The following is a 22,753-nucleotide window of genomic DNA, read 5'->3' on the forward strand; positions in this document are numbered from 1 at the left end:
TTTTCACAGAGATGAAATATTATACGTATCAAGCTCAAAATCACCATTTGACCAATCAGGGTCAAAGAAAGCCGTCATATCATTCAGCTCCGGATTCGTAAAACCTTCTGTGCCAGGTGTGAGATGCGATAACGGACTAAAAGAAGACAGCTCCACATTTCCACTTGCAGACTTGTCCTTCTTTAGTGACTGCGTCCAGTCTTTGAACTTCGAATAGGCAGAGACGGAATTCTGGTCGCTTTGTGGTTGCGAAATGGAGTCTTGTTCGGGGATGGTTAGAAGCTGGCTGATAGCTGATTCGATAGACTCGAGGTAAGATATTTCTGATTCCGAAGAGCATCCTCCAACCATCTGACGTATGAGACCCATGCCACGATGTAGACCATCTTGGAGTCTCTGCGACTTCCCTGAGTTGAGGCTTTCTGCAAGGATGACCAGAATAGCCGCACGACAAGCACCAAATTCATTGTAGGAAGCGCGACATAGACCGACATGATCAGATAAAGCTTGTAGAGTGTTGAGAATGTCCAAAGCACTTGCTACGCAGTCGTCCACCAAAACTGACCGACGAGCCCGTCCTGGATCATGGTCTGCACCAACTATAGGTTCACTCTGCTTTTTTCTGTCATCGACAAATATAAAAGCACGGCCCATGTAGACATATATAAGCAGGTAGCAGAGTCTGAGATGCGCGTTTTGTCGGAAATTCGGACCTTGCGAGCATAAGTCTCGACATTCTTTAGTGGCTGGGAGTGAATCCCACCACTTCTTGATACTCGCCCTCAGCCGCAAGAGCCGCTCTGAATATTCAGACAGAAGCCTTTTCGGACATCTTTTGAATTGTGCACTGTCGAAGTATCAGTGTGTCGTTGATGAACTGTTCAACTTTCTGAGCCGCTTACAGTGTTTCGGATATCTCCCCCAAGTATGAAATCAATGTATGAAACGCGGATAGGTTGGCAAATCGTGGCGACTCAAAGGTAGGGCAGTCCTTTGGCATGTCGGCATTTATCTCCGATCGCGCGATTGACATAGGGCGTCCATGCATGATGCTGACATATCTATGAAGTATTGGTTAGCTTTTCTCTAAAATGCCCTCTAGGATATCATACTTTTCAACAGTGTATGTTGTCCAAAATAACCGATTTCTGAGTTCGATAGTCCTAGAGTCACAGTTACCCCCTTGATATTGGCGATGCATCCCATTTTGAATCGCCATCTTCATTGCAAGACCGTAATAGGTGTATGCAAGGCCACCCGTGGAAACAGGCAGTGAATATGTGGCGAGAAGCAGGAAGACCTGCACACTTTCGTGAGAAGCAACTAAAAGGACATCGGGAATAAGCTTGCATGCGGCATGGTAGAAGACTAGCCCGACAGAGTCCTCAGAGCACAAGTTGAGTTCTTCGGTGATCTCTGAATCGGGCTTTGGCTTTTCATCCTCCATATGGGCTACCTGAGTTCCAATAGCCAAAACAACAAAAACAGAGCATACCCAGGGGAAATCAATGGCCGTATATGTAGTTTCTGAGCTGTAACAGAGGGCTACCTTCTCTTCAATCCATTTCCGCTCCATATAAAAGGAGTTTATCTCAGCGTACTTGAAGAACATGTTGATAAGAAAGTCGGCAATAGGCCTCGGTGGTAAATGCATCATTGTCTCCACCATAATCTCGGGCGAGGATTGAAGTTGGGTTGGTCGCCAGTATTCTTTGACCTGTTGCATATCGTTAGACATGCTCGAGCTTTTGCGGGGAAAGGTACAAACCCTAGAATCAGTCTGATCTATTTGGCAGCTCATTTTACGGCGTAATTTCTGGGAAAAGTTCCAGTGAGAAAATTCCCCTGAGTAATGCGCCATGTTATTTGACACGAAATGAACGTCGAACGACTCGTTGATATCCAGGGCAGTTTCCGGCAGGGTGGTAGTCGTCGAGCTTCGTAACTTGTCCGCAATACGACTTATATTCTCCTCGTCCAAAGACACATCCCCAAGGAAATGACGAGCAATATGTTCCAGACTTTGTATTCGCCGATTCTCGTCTCTCGGAACAGACACGATGGGGGCCGAAGAGGAGCAAGGGGACGTCGTTGTCGGAATCGGCTGGCCTTGGAAAAGACATGACCGTCCTAATCGCTGACATCTCCAGCAGGGCTGACCACCCTCGCACTTTTCTTTCTGTTTTCTGCATGTCTCGCAACTTTTTGAGAATTGTCAATGTGAGGCGCGGAATGATGCCGAGCAGCAGTGTACTTACGCCAGCGAAGCGCGTCTCCGCTCCCCGCGCTTACGCTTCGTGCCATGATCTGGTTCTCGATCAAGAGTCATGGAAAGAGCAGGCAAATACCAGGGAACTCTGGTGAAAGTCAAGAAGACAGGGGAAATGTCCACGGTTGGAGACCTTCCAAGTTTGGTGACACACGGTCCTTATCTCTTATCAGACATGCGGGGTTCCAAGGGTTGGAAATAACGGTAACCAATCAAATCACAGAAGAAGTATATAAAGCCGTGATAGTACCGGTGATAGTACCCGGGAATGTACAATATAGACGAAATAGATAGTATAGTAGATGGATAGCAGATGGATAGTAGATGGATGGGAATAAAAAGGAAGGAGTAAATAGAGAGGTCTTTAATATCTGATTCCCAGTCTGTTGACGTCTCAGCCAAAGCAGAAAGAACGACACACGCGCCTTCCATTGTCGCATCATACCTGACTTTGTTTACTTTTTGTCTTCCCACATTTCAGCTCTGCTGCTTGACTTTCTCTTACCCTCTTAGCCTCCTTTCTCTTCCCCCCACTGTCTCGTTATTTCTCCCTCATTGCCACTCCACCTACACACGACTTGGATGAGCATCCGAAACGCATCCATTGCTCCTTTTTTCACGCCCCATATCCACTTTACTTGGCTAATTCTTGACACACAAAATGACAGCCGGAGCTTGTTACTGGAGCGGTAACGGCTCTTACTCCTGCCCTTGCCGCGGCAAAGGGCAGCCCGATGTGGGCGAATCTTCGACGACCTCTTGTCTGGAGTGCGGACATCCACTCAGAAACCATTTTTGGGGTAAGTAATCTTTTCTCTCTGTTGATTTGACTTTAACAATTATTTAGTACACTCAAGTGATCCTAGTGTTAGCCATGTGTTCATACCAAGACACAAAACCGTGAGAAAGCTTGCCAATCGCATCCATGAACAAAGAGTGGTCCTTGCTCGTGGGATCCCCGCATCAGGGAAGACCTTTCTCGCTCGATCTCTTCATACCTACCTCCGCGGACAGGGCGTCAAGTCGATCTACATCAAAAGCTTTCCCCTTAGTTTAGAGGATGGCCCCTCCGCGTTAGATTATCTGGTCGAAGCCTGTCATATGCAAGGTTTTCCTACATTTTCCCACAGCCTTCTGCGCGACAACTTTGTGTTTCTCATCGACGATGCACACACAACCTACAACAGCTCCGAGTTATGGTTAATTCTGAATTCAGTGAACCAAGATTGCCTCTCGAACGGACCAGGTGCTAGTTTTTGTATGTTCAGTGCATTCGGTACTCCTGATAGAGGTGTTATGCCACACAACATGGGGAGTGACCTGCTGGTATTCAACAAGCGTCAACGCCTCTTATTGAAAGCAAGGTTTGACGAGGATATTTCACTTTTCTACACCCAAGAAGAGTTTGATCACCACATGGAAATGCATCTCCAGGCTCGAGGTTCCGATTACGAAATCTGCGATATTTTGAAAGATATCATCAAGGACTTCACTGCAGGCCAGCCTGAATTGGTGGATGCATTCATGATTCTCTGCGACATGGTATGTGATCTGCAAGCATTGCTAGTATTTTCTGTTATGCTAAACTTTGCCTAGTGGTATGACGCCTTTTTCAAGGATGATGAAATTGATGAAATAAGTCACGATGACTACGAAATTCGTCGATTCTTTGAAGTTCGTGGCCTCCTAGAAGGAAGTATCGCTGTGATTTTAGACTTCGCGGGTCTTCCGCTTTCGCCCGACACCTTCTTCCCTCCTGAACGGGAGTTTGAAGTTCTTCGCCAGGCTCAGCAAACCCTTGGCAAAGGCTTGTTGTTCAACCCACACAGTGAAGCTATGCTGTCATGCCTCACGAAAGGTTGGCTGCACATGGAAGAGAACCGAGACGGAGAGTTCAAATGTTACTTTCCAACCCTGTTTCACAACAGGTAAGCGATGTACTATCTGCTTAAGCCTGACATGCGTACTAATAATATACTAGGCTCGTGGAGTACCTCGTGGGAGTCCAGGACCTTCGATATCCCACTCCGCCTACACTGAACAGAGGGGAACTTGAGTTGATGGTGGGCATGCGAAATATGGCGATTTCCTAAAAGAGGTTTGTCTCTTGTGAGTGATGAGGACAAGGTTTGACGGACATTTCACTCACGCTGGGTATTCGACTTTTGTAGATTTCTCATACTTTCTTCCTGAAGGGGTTGCTTGATTTGTTTTAGTGGGCGATGAACATATGTTCCGCGAATAGCCGGCTGATGCTGCATCGTCAGTCTATGTCAATTTTTTACCATGCTATCAAGTGTGTAATCTACATGTATAACTTTTTAATCTGTGGAAATACTGTAGCAATTCAACTTGATTAAAATTTGACCCGAAAATTTGTAGCTTCCGCGAAAGCCTCAAGTCGCTTCGCCCACAGAAAACGAGATTGTAATCTCCTCTTTAACCCGAATATTCGAGTTAGACAATCTCGCATCATCTCTACTCTTCCCACGTAAGAAGTTCAATGGCCAACCAGGGAAGCTTGTTAATTGAACCTCGTCACCGTGAGGGCCATCTTCTTCATCTTCAGACCTTTGCTGTCTCGAACGACGGGTCTGAGAACCCCCACCATAATAGTCCTCCTGTTTCTTGGAACCCTTCTTCCCCCCCAAAATAGCCCACCAGCGACGGAACAAGGGTGAAAAGGTTGGTAAACAGGCGCATACAATTCCGATGAAAGGCTCAACGCAAGACCACATGAACACGGGGGCAATTGTCCATGACGGATCATTGGAATGTGTATGTTTATATAAGAAAACAACGCGAACGACACCGGCGACACAGACGCTGTAGTAAACTTTGATTAGCATAGTTCCTGAAATCCCTAGGATGCTATCCATGGATAAAAGATCGACTTACAATCCACCGAGCAGCAAGATACTAGTAACTGCAACGCGCTGGGATTTGGGCATTTGCAATTTCCAGATGACAGGAGCTGGGACACACAGAATCATGACATCAATGATGACAGCGGCAATGCCATTGACAAAGAAGAATTGAGGGACGTCTATACATGTCCCTTCAGCTGTGGGATCCGTATATTGCTCCCAGAAATATGATGTTGGGCGACATGCGGCGGCAATGGTGACAATGACCGCGACGAAGTAGCCCAGGATAATGGATATGGCGAAATATAATAACCAGCGTAGGTTAAAGATGCGACGATAGAACACAACGATTGAGCATTTAGTGAGAGTGACCGTTGTTGAGTAAAGAAAAACATGTGCGAAAAGGAGCTTCCAGAGAGAGACGAATTCGGAATCGGTCAGAGCTTGTTGGTGCCATCCATTTTTGTACTTGATACCTTTTAACAGAGCAAGAGTCAGTCAAGAAGGGTTGAGATGTTGGGATATACTTGGGTTTACTTACTGATGATCACACATATACCAGTGCCGTAGGCAAACCACTAGAAGATAGGTAAGCCACCAGACCACGGGGACAATTTACCAATATTATAACTGTATATGCCCACTCACCAAAGCAGCCAAGATCAAAAAGTCATCCAGGCCGAAACTTGTCTGAGATGTCTTTGCCCGTGTATATACACGCAAAATAACCGCTAGGGTTCCAATAATCATGAGGGTAATGACTGCACCCAGCATCTGGGTTTGCTGGTTCACGGCAAGGTCAATGCCTGGAGGCACAGGTCCAAAATCCCCAGTGACTTCCATGGCACTGAACAAAGCACATGAACCATGTGTGGATTGTGAATCTCCAGGATTGCGGAATATCTTCGAATATGGGATATACCTACATATATGTGACTACATGGTATTTACTATTTGAATATTTGAATATTTTAAATATTTAAATTATTCATATCGGGTTAGTCTGACAGCTGTCAGGGGAAATGGTTCCACGGTTGATTGCGGGGCCCAGGTCTCCCAGCGCGAGATATCCCGAGATCAAGGAAGTTTTGTCAACATTGGAAGTGCCCTGAAGCTGTAGAATATGAGACTTGAGGAATATTCTAGACAGCTGACATGACTACCTAGGTAAGACGATAGAAAAAAACTTAAAAATTTCATGGGATCGAGGCACGGATGTGTAACTGCACACAGCTTACCTAGGTAACCCCCCCGATGCACAATGCACAACCTTACCTAGATACATTAGTGCGCAGATTTTTCATCCAATTAAAAACAAAGTAAAGTAAAATAAAATAAAATAACAGCCGATTCATATAAACTCGCAAAGCCACCAGTGGGGGCCGAGTTCATCTATACAAAGCCAGGTGGAGCCTAAATAACGCTTTGCCGCACTTTCAGGCACTTCCAAAGTTGACAGGAGAGATTAAGTGAAATCAAGGGTACGGAGTACCTGGATAAATGACATAATAAACACTTTACGGCATATTTTCTCTGCTTTTTCACTGATTGTTTGAAATGATCAGGATCCATTTTGTGGGGATAGCCGCACATTCGGGAGTCTAGATCCAACCTGCTATTAATATATAGATGCTAGCGAAATATCGTACGTTATTTTGTGAAATTGCAAAAAAAAAAATGGATCCATGAAAACCAGCAAACGATAGATCCAAATCTCTTGTAGCACTGTGCTTTTTCATATCGTTCTATCTGAATGAGACAAGCCAAACATGTCACTCGAAATTTACCATTCTGAAAATATCAAACTCACCAATTTTTTTTCATCCTAGCTCTGGTCTTTTTCTCCAGACCTCACACTCATTATCAACAATACTCAGAGCCTCATGACGATTCTAGCATAAGCCTCGGTGATGACTCGGCCGTGGAATGCCATAGGTGGGTCTCCTCCGCATCATACGTTTGATCTAGAGTTTGCTGTCGTGGGAAATAACCTCAACAAGATGCGAACGAATGGCCTCTCCGCGTGGGGTTTCTGATCTCCTATATGGTACCACCGACCTCGCAATGTGGGGATATAATTGCTACAGTGTCCGATATTCACGGTCAACCGCTGGTATAACATGGCGCTGTTATAGCCGCTGTTATAACCATGTTCTAATCGTTTCCCGAGTGCTTGCCACGTGAATCGAGTAATGAGGTGTCGCCAGAAGATAGTACCGTTCTTTCCTTAAAAAGCCGCTCTAACCACCGGTAAATGGCCATGATATCAGTGGCATACAATTTGCAGGATTCGAATTCCCTTTCCGGCACTTCCATCGGTGCTCCACCCAAAGAAGTGTGCGGGTAAGTCCGGAGACTTCTTGGCCAGGCGTCACATTCTTTTCTCGATTTCCTGACATCAGTTACATGATCTAGGCCTGGTCACTAAGATCTCGCAGCCATAGATAGTACCCAAAATGAAGCTCTTGCAATGTTCGAAGTGGGGAGCCCGTCTTTACCCGCTGGGCCAACTGAGACACCATACTTCCAAGTGGGGATAGAGAAGACCGATAGTTCCCGGTTAGTTCAAAAAGCATGGGTAAACCGTTCTTTGTTGTCCCTGGAGGATCCATCGGTGCCGATATATCTGGGGTCGAAATGGTACGATTGTCCGGGAAGATGGGAAAACGGTAGCAAGGCGTGAGAGTTTTCCCGATTTAGAGTAGGCAAACGAACGTGTCTAAAAAGTGTATATCTTCCTTCTCTATGTTTGTCGGAGTATGACTGACGTTAACAAGTTCAGGTTGACTAGGGGTTGGTGTCGGTAACTAATTGCTTGTCTACTGCAGAACTTGCAGTCAGTTCAATTTCCCCCCAAAAAAGGATTTTCATTAGTCTCGTGAATGTACGAAGTATACCTTTGACTATTAAATACTACCTACCATCGATGTCGACGAAGTGCTAATGAAACCGTATCACAAGCAGTCTATTGGTGTTGGAAGAGCAAATCTTGTCTTCATTTGAACAGCGAGATAAATACTGACTATCCATGGATCACTTCTTGATGATAGCAAGATAACGAATGAGACGAAATAATATCTTAGTTCATATTATATGAAAACTCCATTTAAATAGTAACCCAAGCCAAATTGCTTGCTTATATAGGCAGGTATCAGATCCGTGGACCCGCCGTGGACCCCTGGATCTATATATAATTACTTCTGAAACTTTCGTTTCTTTATTGTCATGAAGTTATATAGATGGTTTCATGGAATCAGTAATGTTAAACGTGTGGGACATGCATACATGTTTGTTTGCAGACTGAGCGTACTTTGGATGGTTATTGTCAGGGTATATAACCCCTGTATTCTTAGTTCTACAATAAGCAACTTCTTCTTCTGTGTTCTCCCCAAACTGTAGTATTTTACTACAACAAGTAGTGCTCTTCATCTCTATATTTTTGAATACGAAGATATTGGTCATCCAGACTAGTTTTACGGTATACCCCGCGATGACTCAGAATTGTTAGGGTTAAACCGGGTCTACGGTTAATATAAGCTTAATCGCCAAGGGTAACCAACTTTGTTTTCAAGGACATGAACATATTCTTCTTTTCACCTCGTTTGCACCTCATCCTCACGCATCAGCCTTCACGTACCTCTTTATGCTCACAATTTCAACATCATACTTCCACCCCAACCATCGTAACTGCGGCTTGACTGCCATCAAAGATGGAACCTTCTTTAACGACCATGCAGGTCGATGGAGGCAACCTAGCAACCCCAAGAGCTCGTCTGTATGTATCGTAACCCCCAGCATAAAAGCTAAGCTAACGCAGCCGCAGACAATCAACCATCATCATCACCGCCTCGACGACCCTCGTATTTACAGGATGTGGAATAAACTTCGCATTCGGTGTCTTCCAAGAACTGTACGATTCCATGTCAAAGGAGCCAAACACGCCATTCACCGGCGCAACACCCGCGCAAATCGACCTGATCGGTACTCTCTCAATCGCACTGATGACAATCGGCGCTCCATTCGCAACAGCGTGGACAAAGCAATATCCCCCCCGATATGTCATCTGGGCTAGCGGAATAATCCACTCAAGCGCTCTGCTTTTTGCCAGCTTCAGTCAACACTTGTGGCAATTCATCCTCACCCAAGGTATCCTTCTCGGCATGGCCACATGTCTGACTTACATGCCATCCGTAACCGTGGCACCCACCTGGTTCACACTGCACCGCGGACTCGCAATGGGGATAATTCTCGCAGGAACCGGAATCGGGGGTGTTGCATGGCCACTGGCGTTTAGGTACCTCATCGAGTCAGTCGGATTCCGGAACACACTCCGCGTCACAGCTGGAATCTCTTTCGTACTCATTTGCGGCTCGGGGACATTTATCCGCTGGCCAGCTAGCCAGATCACTCGTATTCAAGCCGAGAACGCCGCTTCCTCCCGTTCTTCGACCTTCTTCCGCCTTCCATTGGTTGACTGGCGCGTCGTCCGAAGCCGCAAATTCGTCGCGCATGCTCTGGGTGCAGCGTTACAGTCCGCTGCGTACTACACGCCGGTGTTTTTCTTCGCGTCTTTTGCCCGCACACTAGGTTATTCACAGGCAACATCGGCAAACTTCATTGCCATCTCGAACGCTGCAAATGCGCTAGGCAAGGTTGTTATTGGTCATGCAGCTGACCGCATGGGAAGACTCAACACCCTGGTATTAACGACCCTCATTTCAGCTGTCTCGGTCCTTGCATTGTGGCTTCCTTCGTGCCTATCCTCCACACAATCTACCGGGAGCACACTGTTCATCGCCTTCACAATCTTCTATGGCATCTTTGCATCAGCATACGTCGCTCTCTTCCCGACGAGTCTGGTCGAGTTGTTCGGTGTGCAGAACTTTGTCAGTGTTAATGGCTTGCTTTATATGGTGCGAGGCTTTGCGACATTAGTTGGAACCCCAGTTGCCGGTGCGCTGATCCGCGGAAACCACGAGAAGAGCGTCGGAGGTCCGCGAAGTTATGAGAATACCAGCATTATGGTGGGTGTATTGCTAGTTGTGGCAACGTTGGCTGTGGTTTGGGCGCGGCTTGAGGCTACACTTACTCTTGATGCTGCAGCGGGGCGCAGAATGAAATGGTTGATGTAAAAATTCTTGTCACGTAGAGATTGAAAAATGGATGCAGTGTCATAAACTAGACGTTAACAATATCTACTATTAACAGGCAGTCGAATTTAATAAAATCTCCTCTCAGTTCCATAATATCTGGCATCTATCCTGGGCCTAACACTTCTGTAAACGCTTGAGACATTGACCGGGCAAGAGAATTGCCAACGCACAAGCAAACTAGATGCGTTGTCAGACAGGGAATAACAAGGCTATGAATTCTCTGTGGCTACCTCTACGGGAACAACAACACTAACAAGTACACACACACAGTGTTATGCATTGGCTTGCAGATTGGGACTGCTGGAAACAAAATTATTGGTGCACAAGTTTTTCCACCTTGGATGCATTTTCTATAGAGAAGAACCTTTGGCTTGAAATGTGGACACTCTGGTAGGCATGCCTCGATACCCCTCTTCTAAAGTACATACCCCACGCTACCTTGAGTAGGACGGTTATATAAACGGTTATATAGCTTTGCAGAGGTCCTCGTGTATTTCATTCTTTGACCACTGGAATTCCTCCCCTCTCGCTCGACTATACCGACAATTTAATTACAACCATCAACATGAACATCTGCTTTATTTGTCGGCGAATGGCTGCCAATAATTCAACCAAGCATAGTCATCTGCTAGAAGACCCAAAATCGTATCAGACTGAATGTTGCGTGCTTTGTTCTCGTGATTTCTGCAAAGCCCACAATTCTAAAGATGAATCGGTTTGCGAGATCAATCATCAGACCTATTATACCAAACACCAGCAAATTGCTGGCATATTTCCTTCCCTTGAAGCGCGAAACGAGCAAAACGAACAATTAAGATTTGTACAACTACAAAAAATGGTGTAAGTCTTCCCTCCCCCTCCCTCCAAATATAACCCTAGAACCTACTAACACGTTTGAAGTAGGGATGGTCAGAGTCTATAGTTGGACCCCCAGGATGGCGGCCAGATGGAGATGAACCGATGATCCTGGAATGTCGTAAACTGGACATTAACAATATCTACTATTAGCAAGCTGTCAAATTGAATAAAATCTCCTCTCAGTTTTATCATATCTGTCATCTATCCTAGATCTATTCTGGAGCTCTGTTTTGTCATTGCCCCTTTTTACACCGCTCCGCGCCATGTTATATTTCTTATTTTCAACAAGAAAAGACATTCTCCTATCATATTTATAACTAGTTTGAAGCCCCAGACCTACGTTGCTCTATAATCTCTTACTCCCCAATCGATTTATCCTCCCAATCAGTCTTTCAGTCTAAAAGAATGTCACTTCCCGAAGACTCGCAACGAGCTTCAGTGATCGCCTCTTGCGCAAACCCGTTGCCTGGCAATGTTGTTAGCCAATACGGCAAACGAATTATCAGAATCTCCGATCATCAAGCCGTTAAGTGCGGCCCAGATGTGACAAGAGAAGAATTTGAAAATCAAAGGATGGCGTATGAACTTGTGGACAGCCGCATAGCTCGTATCCCATGTGTGTATGATTTCTTTACTGATGAGCAAGGCTGTGGTTATATTGTGATGGAATTTATAGAAGGAAAGGTCATCGATCCTTTAGAAGACATTAGCGCTATACAGAGGGTTGCCAGTATGCTTAACCATTTCGCAACTTTGCGGTGTAACACCCCTGGATCACTCTATGGAGGCGCTTGTCGTGGCCTTCTATTCCCTGAAACAGAAGACCTGGTTTTCGACAGTCTTAGCCAAATGGAGGAGTGGTTCAATAGCCGGCTTTTCGCGCACAACCCGAACTTAGTTTTACAGGGCTGTGATCTCGTACTCTGTCATCTAGATATTGCACCTCGAAACATCATATGGAAGGAAGATGGCTCCCTCTGCCTTATTGATTGGGCATCTGCGGGCTTCTATCCAAGATTGTTTGAGTTTTGTATACAGTGGATATTTGATGGAAAAGATGGAAGCTTCAATTCCCTTCTCTTGGAGTCCGTGGATCCTTTATCAGATCGTGAAATGGCGCAGAAAGAGGCTATTCTATGTGCGTGGGGGAACATCCAAAAGTATCCATTGTAAGTCTCAGTTAGGGAGCTCCAGGTATTCCTCGGTTAATGCTCACCTGCTTTCAGCCGAAACAAAACGTCAACATCATCCCAAAGATTGTCGAGACATTCGACAGATTTTCTCCCCATACCCGCGCATCCTATGCCATTTTACCCGTCTGGGTGGCATGAAAAGGCTGAATGTGAACGCTCTATACTGCCGAGCCTCACATGTGTTGAATCTTCAAAGCTCAGTTGCGAAAGATAGAAACAAAGAACAGGTTTTGCTAAGTCTGCATCGAACCTTCCACCCAGCAGGAGCGTCAGCGAAATCAGTCCCATGAAAAATAGTCATTACGCGTCATTACGCAGTGGAGCTGCGTGCGGGAGATGTCCTCATTCAATTATACATACCTAGGATTTTTCTAAGACATCTTCGATTTTCAAGCCTAAACTTGCTCCGAGTTCTACTAGTATAGCTGTGCGCGGGTAAGCGAGAGCACATGACTCTCTATGTATATAAGTAGATAAGTATGGAACACTCTCTTACCACTTCAAACCCACACGTTGCTGAGAGATTTGCCAGTATTCTCTCCCATGGATCCCTTCACAACTCTGCCTTCGGAAATTATCCAGCAAAATTCTTTCCTACATACCTGATTTTGTGGGCATTGAAAATCTTCTTTCCACTTCACCATGGGTCAAAACAATCTTCCGGTCACAGCCTCGCCGAGTCACGTCACGCTGGACCTTATAAGGTCAAATACTATCACCACGATGCCTGAAATCCAACAGCTGCTCTATGATATTGCTACTATCAATAGCCCCTCGACCCACTGCAACAGCACTGATAGCTACCTGAAGTTATGCCCGAATCAACAGACGGATATCATGGCCGAGGGTACTCCATTTGGTCTCCCCGATCAAATGACACCCAGGAAATAATTCACATCATCTCCCTCGCAGCAAATATCCAGCGTCTTGCATGTATGTGCCTCTACACCATGCAACAGAATTTCATCTCGGCAATGGAAAGGTCTCTTGGCTCCACAGCAGCCCAACGGGCAGCTGAACCTATTGTTTGGATCGAAGATTGGTTCTATGGCATTTTCAGCACTATAGCACCCTTCGGAATACCGCGACGTAACGCTGGAACTGGCCAAAAGAGCCCTGCAAGAATCTGGGCGATACTTACATGACTTGGGACAACATTTCTACCGGCCTACGAGAGCAAATGTGGACCGTAGCTAGTGTTTTGGGGACCTGGGATTACATCCACTATACGGGCATCCCCATAAAAAAGGGGCCGGGGAGACAAACCTGGACGAGGAAGAAGGTCATGAAGAAGAATCCTCAATCGCCGCTTGGGAATTCCCTGCCGAAACGCCAATTCCAATCCCGTTCTTCTCATCGCTGGAGCCACCCCCACGTCTTCATTCTAACGAGGGTGACTTTCCAATCTGGAGCCCTGCCCGATTTCCAGACGATGATTCCCAAACCAAGAAGTTTTGGGGTCGAACTTCGCGCTCTCGGCTTGAGATGTCCAATTGCGCGCCAATGATCCACTCATACACTGTCATAATCAAATCTCGTCCAGCTTTCCAGCAGGCTTGGCGGGATATCAGGCAAGTTCAACCCTTTCGACGTATCGGGGCGATGGTGTGGACTAGATGGCGCATGTATTCTGTCGGGCTGTATTCGTCTTGTCCCCGGGGTATGGAAATAAGCACCCCGGATGGGAACTACGTCCGAGAAACGGACTTCCGGCTGTCAATGTATGATGTTATTTTCAGATGGCTGGCATTAACTGGCAAGCCGCCGCCAGATATGGGCGAGAATTATGATAACAGTCCTTCTACATTGGCTAAGATCATAAATCCTCGTTGATAGCTAGGGATACATCTTCCGGTTCAGGTAAAAGGGCATATATTTCTAGAACACAAATGCTTGATCTCACTCTAACCCGAGATATTCACCCAAATGTCAGTCGTAAATCGTAAGTCTCCTCATAGCCCGGGAGTCTGTGCCCCTTCCCCGATCCCCATCAACCCACCAGCAAGTCCGTTCATCCGACGATCCAGCAAATCCTCTTCACTATCAAGAGAAGCGATACTCCGTCCTCTCGGACGAACTACACCCGGACTTTCAGGAGCACTATTTGTCTCATCGGGATCGAAAGGGTCAGAGCGACCCGCTCTTTCCAAACATCGGAGCTTAGCAAGGAAATCCTCCTTAGCATTGCGGTCATCCCCCAACGATGTAAACCCGGTAACCCGGGAGGAAGCAAAAGAGGATCGTGATCTCCTCCGACGCGTGCGATGTCCAGACTTTGATGCAAGTGCATCCTCGCTACCAGCAACGGATGTGATCTTGCTCATGCTCATCTCCAATGGTCTGTCGTCGTCACCGGAGGACTCGCCAGTGAACTTTCGATGGTGGTTACGTCCCTTATTAGAAGCATTTGCTTCGACTTTTCCTGGGCCAGACCATTTGAGGGAAGTATTAGCTTTCAAAGCATTCACATCTTGATCAGGGTAAAGTAAATCCGCCTCAGTGCTGTCGGTCTTAATCCTCAGCGACAGACTCTCCAGCCAGTCCGCGCTGCGATGGATATACTTCCACGCGTCGGGGAAGAAGCCAGCCATCTGCATGAATCCGTGTGAAATACCAGGGATCAGGGAGATCTCGACGTGGTTTCTCTCGTTGAAAGAATGGTTAGCCCTCTCCAACCCCAGGTCCTGGCGCTCGCGGAAGTGATGCAGCTTTGCTTGCCGCAGTCTGCCTGCAAATATAACCGTGTCATCAACCAGAGGATCTCGCTCTCCGGTCATGATATACGTTTTCGGGAAGCGGGCAAGTAATGCATCTGGGGCCAGGACGGGAGACAGGAGGAAATCGGTGTTGAAATCTGGGCGATGGTGGGGTCCGATGTATAGAATGATCATCGCACGTGTCATTTCAGGTGTGAGGATGCGGTCGTGGACATAGGTGATCATGGATGAGACAGCTAGTCTGGTCTTGATTGGCTTGACTTCGTCTTCTGCTTTAACAGCAGGCTTTAGGACTATCTGCTCGTTCTTTTGGAGTTTCTTCTCCAGTGATTCAGCAGCCTGGGTGGCCACATTGGCTTCTTTGCTATCCTTTGCCTTCTCAGGTGGTGAGATAGCAGTTAAATCGTCGACGGAGCCACCTGGCGATGTGAATGGCGTGAGTTTGCGATATTGATCCTGTTTCCGTTGCAGAACACTGCGGTTTGTCTGACGGGTGCTCTTCTCCTGAATCAATGACATCTGCTCATCGCTCATCCAGCTCTCAACTCTCATATTCAACGCAGGGTATCCCAAAACCACACCATCCGGGGCCGGGAGCACATCCTCTCCACGCCAACCCTGAGCCATCGCAGACTGCAACACCATCAAGGTCATGCCTACTGCTAGGTTGCCACCGGCACTCTCGCCAGTGACAAGAATCCGAGGACGGGTCTTACCACTCAGGCCCATGCAACGACCGTTCGTAGCAACGATGCTATGATATACATCGTAGCATTCATGCAACGCATATGGGTATGCAAATTCCGGTGCCTTCTTGTAATCAATGCTGAGAATGGGAACTTTGAGTCGTCCTGCCCAGGACAATAGCTTATCCTCTGAATTTCTAGGACTCATAGCCACAAACCCACCACCAGGCACATCCAGCACGATGACACTCTGATCTCGGAGCGCACTTAATGGGCCATCAAAATACAACCACGCATTCACTGGATCGGTGTAAACAGACTGCGCTGGGCGGGGAATACGAATCGCTCGGGCCGGGAACTGAGTCATTCGTGGCCGTAACAGTTTCGCCATTGACCACAGGTAGGGACTGGTGGCTTTATTCCAAGATACACGCAGATGCTCCAGTGTCAGTGTGGCACGAACCCTGCGAACTTTCTCATCGGCCTGTTCAGCAGCGATTAGGTAGTAAACTGTGAAGACTAGCGAGGCTATGTCTCGTAGCCATTTTGGCTTTATGTTCATCGCGGTCCAGAACCCAGCATCCAAGCCAGTGGTGATCCACGTTGCTCGGAAGAAGGACCGCGAGTACATGTTTGCCAATGGTTCAGGGCATTCGAGCCCAACTATCTTGGCGAAGTTCCGGCTGAGGTAGAGCCAGAGGAATATGATAACAGTTGTCTGCCATGTTGTCAACTTCCCCGTGAAACGGGATGAGAGTGCTCGAATAAACGGCGGGCCATGTTTATCTGCTCTGGTGGATGTTCAGCGGTTTGGAATTTCTTCGACTGATTTGGACTGGATATTCTGTACCTTAATAAGTAGACAGACCAGAAAGAAACAACTGCAAATACTTGGATCTTGCGGAAGCGGGTTGAAGGTCTCCCTAAGACGTGGTCTGAATATCGATTAGCCTGGTGGATGGCAAGTGGAATACTCTTTGCATATCCTTTGCATACCTATCATTTCTTGAAGTTAAGGCTGAGACTAGTCAGTCTAACTAGTTCAGCCTGTAGTATGTAGTATATGTGAAACCCAGATAAGAATGCATGAAGGTCGAGTCTAAAGAATAGTCAAAAAGAACCAGAGAAAGACAGACATTTTTAGACAAGCCACCACAAGAAATTAATGCCATCAATCAGCATCGAAGTTCAAGTAATGCAACCTTGTCATTGGAGAACAACCCCTTGGGGAAGGTGAATCACATGTCAACCAAGTCCCACATTCACATGCCAGTGACGACATCAGCTGACTCTCCCAGGCCGGGGTAGATCTCTCTCATTTTCGGGTTTTATGTTTTATGTTTTGTGTATTTATATCTGTATGTTTGCATGACGAGGTATTTGTAGATCTATGCCAATCACAGATATCTCCAACTATATCCTATGTCTTTTGTCGGCAATAATCACGCCCATGTCCAACCTGCCAACTGCACAACCAGACCTCCCACCCCATACTGAGGAAGCCTGCAATACAAATACCGCCCGAGTCACTGACAGTGGTAGCCCCCAGTGAGAATTCACGGTCCTCCTTGGGAACACGATCGGCAATCTCAGCAAAGGTATTGACGTATACCACTCCACCGAGGAGACCCTCCCAGAAAACAATGATGAACACAAGCCATACGCTGGGAATAAAATTGAACATGGCATGGAGGGTCAGCAACGCAAGATTGACCACCTGCAGGAGCGATGGCAGGTACAGATTGTGGATGCGGTAGAATGGGGTCGAGGATCGTGAGATGAAGACGCCAATCTGGTAGATGGCATTATAGGTGGGATAGAACGAGCGGAAGTGCTCGAAGGGCGATTCATGCAGTGGGAAAAGCAGAGTTGGAGCCACACCTTGGTTGATCACGTACTCGGCAATGTAGACCAGTAGCATCGGGACCATGCTAGATATCTGTCAGCCTAGATTTGGGAGAACCGAAAGACTCGGATACTTACAAAGGAATAAAGAGTCCCTTGATTCGATGTAGATTCAGGCGAGTCTGGTCCTGCCAGGAACCACCTTGGTCGACATGGATAGACTTGTGGGCGGGGGAATTATGCGACACCCCCAAGAGCCCCTCGTCTTCTCCACCAACACGATCATCCAGTTCGTCTTCTTCCACCTGTTCCCCGCCCTCAACCACACGATATCTATCAGCGCCGGGTTCGGCAGATCTTAGGGGGGACCTAGGTAGCACGACAAAGAAGCTCAGAACCATAATGGCCGGTAAGCAGGCCGAAACCAACAACGTGACATGAACAGAGAAGCCCAGCGCCGAAGTTGCGAGGGCATAAGCACCAGCTCCGATCAGCCCAGCGGCGCCAGTACCACTCCCCCACGCAGCCAGACTGAATGGGCCATAGAAGTGCGTGAGACCCACAAAGCTCAGCTCTCCAGCACCGCAAGAAAGGCTAGCCAGGATGATTCCCGCGATCTTAGACGATATCGTTCCCCCATCGGTATAACCTGGGCTCATGGCGACGACCAGCATTCCCACGGATGACAGGAAGGCGAAGATGAGGATACGCATCCAATATGGGACCAGGTGGATGAAGTACGGGGCGACGAGTTTGGTCGCGAATGACGGGATCACGTCTGCGAGGAGAACAACGCCTTTGGGTACATCGGGTCCGACTAGATCTACGGCTGCCGAGAGGATGATCACATATAGGACATTGTTGATAAGGCCTGCCGGGTATGAGTGTTAGCTAAGCTGATCAGCTGCCCAGGTGGGCTGGTTGAGGATGTGTACCAAATAGCCAGAATGCGACACAGACTCGAGGGTCTGCGCCGCTAAAGGCACCACTAAGACGGGCGCCGAAACGTTTCCAGATGGGAGAAGGTTGCTCTTGGGAGGAAAGCGTTGCGGCATCCTCATCGGACGCTGGGAGAGGCATTCGGTTGTTGCGCTGGGGGGTTTGGTAAGAAGCTACAGCGAAGTGACAAAAGATATTCAGTCCATAATTTATTCTAATTTGAATATTCAGGAGAAACAGAAGACAGAATACGGGGGCATATCGAATCAAGCGCGAAGAGTGACGACTCCTTATCTCCACGCGATCCACCGCCTTCCGCCCTACACGTGGCTGAGAGTGGCCTTCTCCACATAAAAACAAGGGGACACACGACACTTTTCCTTTATTGCTCTAGTTTCTATGAAAATATGTCTTGTCATATCCAACGCAATACAAGATGGTATAAAAGGAAAACAAAATCATAACCGGCATTCAGGACAAAGACACTTATGACTTGGCCACAACCGAATCCACAGCCTGCTCCAAAATCCGCAGACCAGCCTGGATCTGGTCTTCGGTGATCGTCAGGGCAGGGACGAATCGAATGCAACCCTCACCAGCAGTGATGATCAACATACCACGCTCACGGGCAGCAGTGATAATGTCACCAGCCTTAGCGGTGTACTCCGGGGCGAGCTGAAGACCCAGGATCAGGCCGCGCCCGCGGATCTCGGAGATCACACCTGGGAACTTCTGCTGCATGGCCTGGAAGCCCGAAACAAAGAGATCGGACTTGGCCTGGACGGACTGCTGGAGCTCCGGCTCAGCGAGACGCTCGACGATGTGGTGAGCGACACGGCAAGCCAATGGGTTGCCGCCGAAAGTGGTGCCGTGGTCGCCGGTCTTAATGTGCTGGCCAACCGTCTTGCCAGAAACAATGGTGGCACCAATAGGAATACCGTTACCAAGAGCCTTGGCGGTAGTCAGGATATCGGGGTGGGCAGCCTCGCCAGAGGCCGGGGCGAGAGAGGGGTGGGCGTGGGCCCAGAAAGTACCGGTACGGGACAGACCGCATTGGATCTCATCGAAGATCAAGACGGCGCCGGTCTCGTCACAGCGCTTGCGGAGAGCGGCAAGGAACTCGGGGGTAGCGATGTTAACACCGCCCTCGCCTTGAATGGGCTCAACGATGACACCGCATGTCTTATCCGTGATAAGAGTCTGGAGCTGGTCGATCTGGTTGTAATCTCCGTACTTGAATCCGGGGATCATGGGCGAGAATGGAGTCTGGTACTTAGGGTTGGGGGTGGCTGAGAGGGCGCCCATTGTGCGGCCGTGGAACGAGTTGTTGAAGGACACGAACTCGTGCTTATCACCTGAGGGATCCAGAGTGCGGCCGGTCTTGCGAGCGAACTTGATGGCGGCCTCGTTGGCCTCGGTTCCGGAGTTGGAGATGAAGACCTGCGAGGCATCGCGCATAGCACCGGACTTCTGAGTCAACTCAATCAACAATTGACTTAGAGCACCGGTCCAAGGGTTGTGGTAGAGGTTTGAAGCGTGGATGAGGGTTTCGGCCTATAATTGAGGGCCTTTTGTTAGCGATTGATCACTATCCAGTCCATAAAAGCATTTCGCACCTGCTCCGCAATGATTTTTGCGATCTCCGGGTCACAGTGACCAAGAGAGTTAACTGCAATTCCCGCAGTCAAGTCCAGATAACGTCGGTTCTCCATATCCCACAAGTAGCAACCCTGTCCCTTCATCATCATAGGAGCCGGGCGAACGTAAGTTGGGACCATGAAAGGAGCCCGCTCATTAATGAAGGACGCCGTGACTGAGTCCGCCGAAGGGTCGGGGTTTGGCAGAGTTGACTCCTTCTATGCGATCGTTAGTTGCCGATTTAAACGCTATCCTAGACAATTTGGGTTACACATACCTTGACCTGAGACTTCACATTTTGAGGGGCATTGGACGTAGTCGCGAATCGGCGCTGTACTGGTGACTCGAAAGCAGGGACGAATTTGGATGCGCGAGGCAGACGGCGCGCGGCCACACGGAGGGCAGACATGGCAAACTTTTGATTTATAAAAATAGAAGAAAACAAAAAGCTAATCTGCAGCAAAAGAGAGGTGAGGATCGTAAGAGAATCGACTGATCGGATCAGCGACCTACCGGGAGAAATAAAAAAAGGCGATATCGGGATCGGCCGTCTTAGTCACATCGGTGGAGTGAGTCAGTAACCGGGCGAGGTCCCGAGATCTTCCCGTACATTGTACAACTTCAAATTGCCTCATTGGACATATCATTCCCTCATACACAAACACAATGGTGTACTCTCTCATCATTCGCCGTTCAATCCTCTCGGCTACCACAGCCCGCGGCGCAATCCGGCCACTCTCCACAACTCGATTCCTACGCCAGAGCGGCGACGACAAGTCCATGCCCTTCTCAGACTCCCCGGCTCCCCCGCGTCTCCCGAAGGAAGAACAGGAGATCTTCGAACAGCTCCAGAGGCGCTCGACTGGCGCCTTCAGCACGCCTCAAGTCAATCAATCCCCACAGGCCGAGATTCAGGCGGACGGCAAAGGTGGCGAGCTTCACCCGGATGCGCCAAAGGGAGTGCAGCCAGAGTTTGAGGGCGAGAAGAACCCGAAGACTGGTGAAGTTGGTGGACCAAAGAATGAGCCCCTGCGATGGGGTGCAGGTGGTGATTGGAGCTATGGTGGTCGTGTCACTGATTTCTGACTGACCTCGCCTTGACCAGAGAGATTTGCATCATGTTGGCGTTGGTGTTTCTTGCCTAGGGATATAATGTCTCCATAACCGGAGATGGAGAAGTGGGTGTTTGGTTCTGGTTGACCACATCTACAGTGTACATAACAAAACGGCCTAGACTGACAATGCAAAGCATATTTACGTGTGTTTTTGGCAAATATGTGAAACTCGTTGGGAACCAATAAACACTCTGAACGATCACAAGCACGAGCTATAGCGCGAATTGATCAAAGCGACGCTTTTTCTCCGGCCAGACGAGCCAGAGTCGCCTTTCCAGCCCGGCTGTCATTAGCTCGGCCCAACTCCCCACTAATCCAACCTCCAATCTTCGACATCTCATCCAGGCTGATCCCGGTGTGCATCCCCAGACTATGAATAGTATGCACAAGGTCCTCCGTCGCCACATTACCCGTCGCACCCTTGGAATATGGGCAACCGCCAAGCCCACCGACGCTGCTGTCGAAAATACGGACACCATGCTCCAGGCCGACGATTGTGTTCACCAAGGCCTGTCCATAGGTATCATGGAAGTGCAATGCCAAGTCTGTATTAGCGATGCCAGCAGCCTGGAGCGCCTGCAGAAGCTCCATGGTCCGGGGAGCGGTCCCCATACCCGTTGTATCCGCCACTGAGACCTCATCCGCTCCCATCTCCAGCAGCGTCGCGGTAATCTCAGCCACCTTGACGGGATTCACATCGGGGCCTTCGTAAGGGCATCCCAGGGCAACTGAGACATATCCGCGTACCCGGATATTCTTCGTCTTTGCTAATGACATAATCGGCTTGATGCGCTCGAGTGACTCGGCAATGGAGCAGTTAGTGTTCGCTTTTGAGAAAGCTTCCGTTGCTGCTGCAAAAAGAGACACCTCTGTAGTGGTCGCTGACTTTGATGTCTCTCCAGTCGCATCTGCGGGAACTCCTGTGCTATCAAGTATCTTGACCAGGCTCTCCAGTCCTCTGACATTGGGGACAAGATAGTTGTAGGCGATTGTAGATTGTGCTTGTGGCGGTTTTGTGAGAATATGCTCGCAAATCTCAGCTGTGCTTGCCATCTATCATAATGTAACCAAATCGTCAGTTTTCAGTGCCTGAAGTCGCCCGCACTGCATGATGACGCTCGGCAAGGTCATACCTGGGGTACCCATTTTGCGGGCACGAATGAGCCAGCTTCAATAGTGGCAACACCCGTTTTAGCCAGTCGTTCAATCAACTCAAGTTTTGTTTGCATTGGAATTGATTTCTTCTCGTTTTGCAGTCCATCTCGAGCGCCAACCTCTACGATGCGGACATGGTCCGAGGTTAACCGCGACTCGGTCGCGAAGCGGCGTGTAGAATATGGAGACCGTAGGGCTGAGAACAAACTCAATCGGGGGCGAGCTTTCATCATGGTAAATCCTGGGCCAACTTGTACGATCAGAGTAACCAGAATCGTAAAGAGAATGACAGGTAAGAGAGCGAGCTTTGAGAATGGA

At 48.2% G+C, this 22,753-nt stretch overlaps 12 protein-coding genes across 12 annotated transcripts; 6 read left to right on the top strand and 6 right to left on the bottom strand.

Moving 5' to 3' along the window:
- Window positions 1–3: 3 nt before the first annotated feature.
- N7455_011195 (transcriptional regulator family TF) lies at window positions 4–2,329 on the bottom strand (the record flags this gene model as incomplete). Its single annotated transcript, XM_040959791.2, has 5 exons — window positions 4–847; window positions 903–1,061; window positions 1,113–1,717; window positions 1,769–2,201; window positions 2,259–2,329. The coding sequence occupies 5 exons, from the start codon at window positions 2,327–2,329 to the stop codon at window positions 4–6; spliced, it is 2,112 nt and encodes a 703-aa protein (XP_040809775.2).
- A 601-nt stretch (window positions 2,330–2,930) lies between these two features.
- N7455_011196 (uncharacterized protein) lies at window positions 2,931–4,539 on the top strand (the record flags this gene model as incomplete). Its single annotated transcript, XM_040959857.2, has 4 exons — window positions 2,931–3,069; window positions 3,117–3,811; window positions 3,866–4,197; window positions 4,251–4,539. 4 exons carry the CDS (start codon window positions 2,931–2,933, stop codon window positions 4,360–4,362), a joined length of 1,278 nt encoding a protein of 425 aa, XP_040809768.2. The 3' UTR covers window positions 4,363–4,539.
- Window positions 4,540–4,665: 126 nt separating this feature from the next.
- Window positions 4,666–5,979, bottom strand: N7455_011197 (uncharacterized protein; the record flags this gene model as incomplete). The annotated part of the gene is made up of 4 exons (XM_040959821.2): window positions 4,666–5,095; window positions 5,168–5,612; window positions 5,678–5,714; window positions 5,785–5,979. 4 exons carry the CDS (start codon window positions 5,977–5,979, stop codon window positions 4,666–4,668), a joined length of 1,107 nt encoding a protein of 368 aa, XP_040809751.2.
- A 2,867-nt stretch (window positions 5,980–8,846) lies between these two features.
- N7455_011198 (putative MFS monocarboxylate transporter) lies at window positions 8,847–10,268 on the top strand (the record flags this gene model as incomplete). Its single annotated transcript, XM_040959806.2, has 2 exons — window positions 8,847–8,911; window positions 8,960–10,268. 2 exons carry the CDS (start codon window positions 8,847–8,849, stop codon window positions 10,266–10,268), a joined length of 1,374 nt encoding a protein of 457 aa, XP_040809774.2.
- A 1,284-nt stretch (window positions 10,269–11,552) lies between these two features.
- Window positions 11,553–12,356, top strand: N7455_011199 (aminoglycoside phosphotransferase family protein; the record flags this gene model as incomplete). Its single annotated transcript, XM_065606611.1, is given in 2 exon segments — window positions 11,553–12,316; window positions 12,332–12,356. 2 exon segments carry the CDS (start codon window positions 11,553–11,555, stop codon window positions 12,354–12,356), a joined length of 789 nt encoding a protein of 262 aa, XP_065459777.1.
- Window positions 12,357–12,982: 626 nt separating this feature from the next.
- Window positions 12,983–13,231, top strand: N7455_011200 (uncharacterized protein; the record flags this gene model as incomplete). Its single annotated transcript, XM_040959864.2, has 1 exon — window positions 12,983–13,231. One exon carries the CDS (start codon window positions 12,983–12,985, stop codon window positions 13,229–13,231), a length of 249 nt encoding a protein of 82 aa, XP_040809692.2.
- A 59-nt stretch (window positions 13,232–13,290) lies between these two features.
- N7455_011201 (uncharacterized protein) lies at window positions 13,291–13,485 on the top strand (the record flags this gene model as incomplete). The annotated part of the gene is made up of 1 exon (XM_065606612.1): window positions 13,291–13,485. The coding sequence occupies one exon, from the start codon at window positions 13,291–13,293 to the stop codon at window positions 13,483–13,485; it is 195 nt and encodes a 64-aa protein (XP_065459778.1).
- Window positions 13,486–14,292: 807 nt separating this feature from the next.
- Window positions 14,293–16,746, bottom strand: N7455_011202 (putative lipase; the record flags this gene model as incomplete). The annotated part of the gene is made up of 3 exons (XM_065606613.1): window positions 14,293–16,534; window positions 16,594–16,678; window positions 16,740–16,746. The coding sequence occupies 3 exons, from the start codon at window positions 16,744–16,746 to the stop codon at window positions 14,293–14,295; spliced, it is 2,334 nt and encodes a 777-aa protein (XP_065459779.1).
- Window positions 16,747–17,163: 417 nt separating this feature from the next.
- Window positions 17,164–18,668, bottom strand: N7455_011203 (battenin family protein; the record flags this gene model as incomplete). The annotated part of the gene is made up of 3 exons (XM_040959860.2): window positions 17,164–17,674; window positions 17,727–18,459; window positions 18,524–18,668. 3 exons carry the CDS (start codon window positions 18,666–18,668, stop codon window positions 17,164–17,166), a joined length of 1,389 nt encoding a protein of 462 aa, XP_040809701.2.
- A 345-nt stretch (window positions 18,669–19,013) lies between these two features.
- On the bottom strand, window positions 19,014–20,574 carry N7455_011204 (acetylornithine transaminase; the record flags this gene model as incomplete). The annotated part of the gene is made up of 3 exons (XM_040959848.2): window positions 19,014–20,081; window positions 20,144–20,383; window positions 20,443–20,574. 3 exons carry the CDS (start codon window positions 20,572–20,574, stop codon window positions 19,014–19,016), a joined length of 1,440 nt encoding a protein of 479 aa, XP_040809716.1.
- A 257-nt stretch (window positions 20,575–20,831) lies between these two features.
- Window positions 20,832–21,251, top strand: N7455_011205 (succinate dehydrogenase assembly factor 4; the record flags this gene model as incomplete). Its single annotated transcript, XM_040959809.2, has 1 exon — window positions 20,832–21,251. One exon carries the CDS (start codon window positions 20,832–20,834, stop codon window positions 21,249–21,251), a length of 420 nt encoding a protein of 139 aa, XP_040809689.1.
- Window positions 21,252–21,508: 257 nt separating this feature from the next.
- N7455_011206 (hydroxymethylglutaryl-CoA lyase) lies at window positions 21,509–22,668 on the bottom strand (the record flags this gene model as incomplete). Its single annotated transcript, XM_040959784.2, has 2 exons — window positions 21,509–22,333; window positions 22,414–22,668. The coding sequence occupies 2 exons, from the start codon at window positions 22,666–22,668 to the stop codon at window positions 21,509–21,511; spliced, it is 1,080 nt and encodes a 359-aa protein (XP_040809773.2).
- Between the last annotated feature and the right edge of the window lie 85 nt (window positions 22,669–22,753).

The sequence above is a fragment of the Penicillium solitum genome, assembly GCF_028829755.1.
Source record: "Penicillium solitum strain IBT 25940 chromosome Unknown utg000009l_segment0_segment0, whole genome shotgun sequence".
NCBI lineage: Eukaryota > Fungi > Ascomycota > Eurotiomycetes > Eurotiales > Aspergillaceae > Penicillium > Penicillium solitum.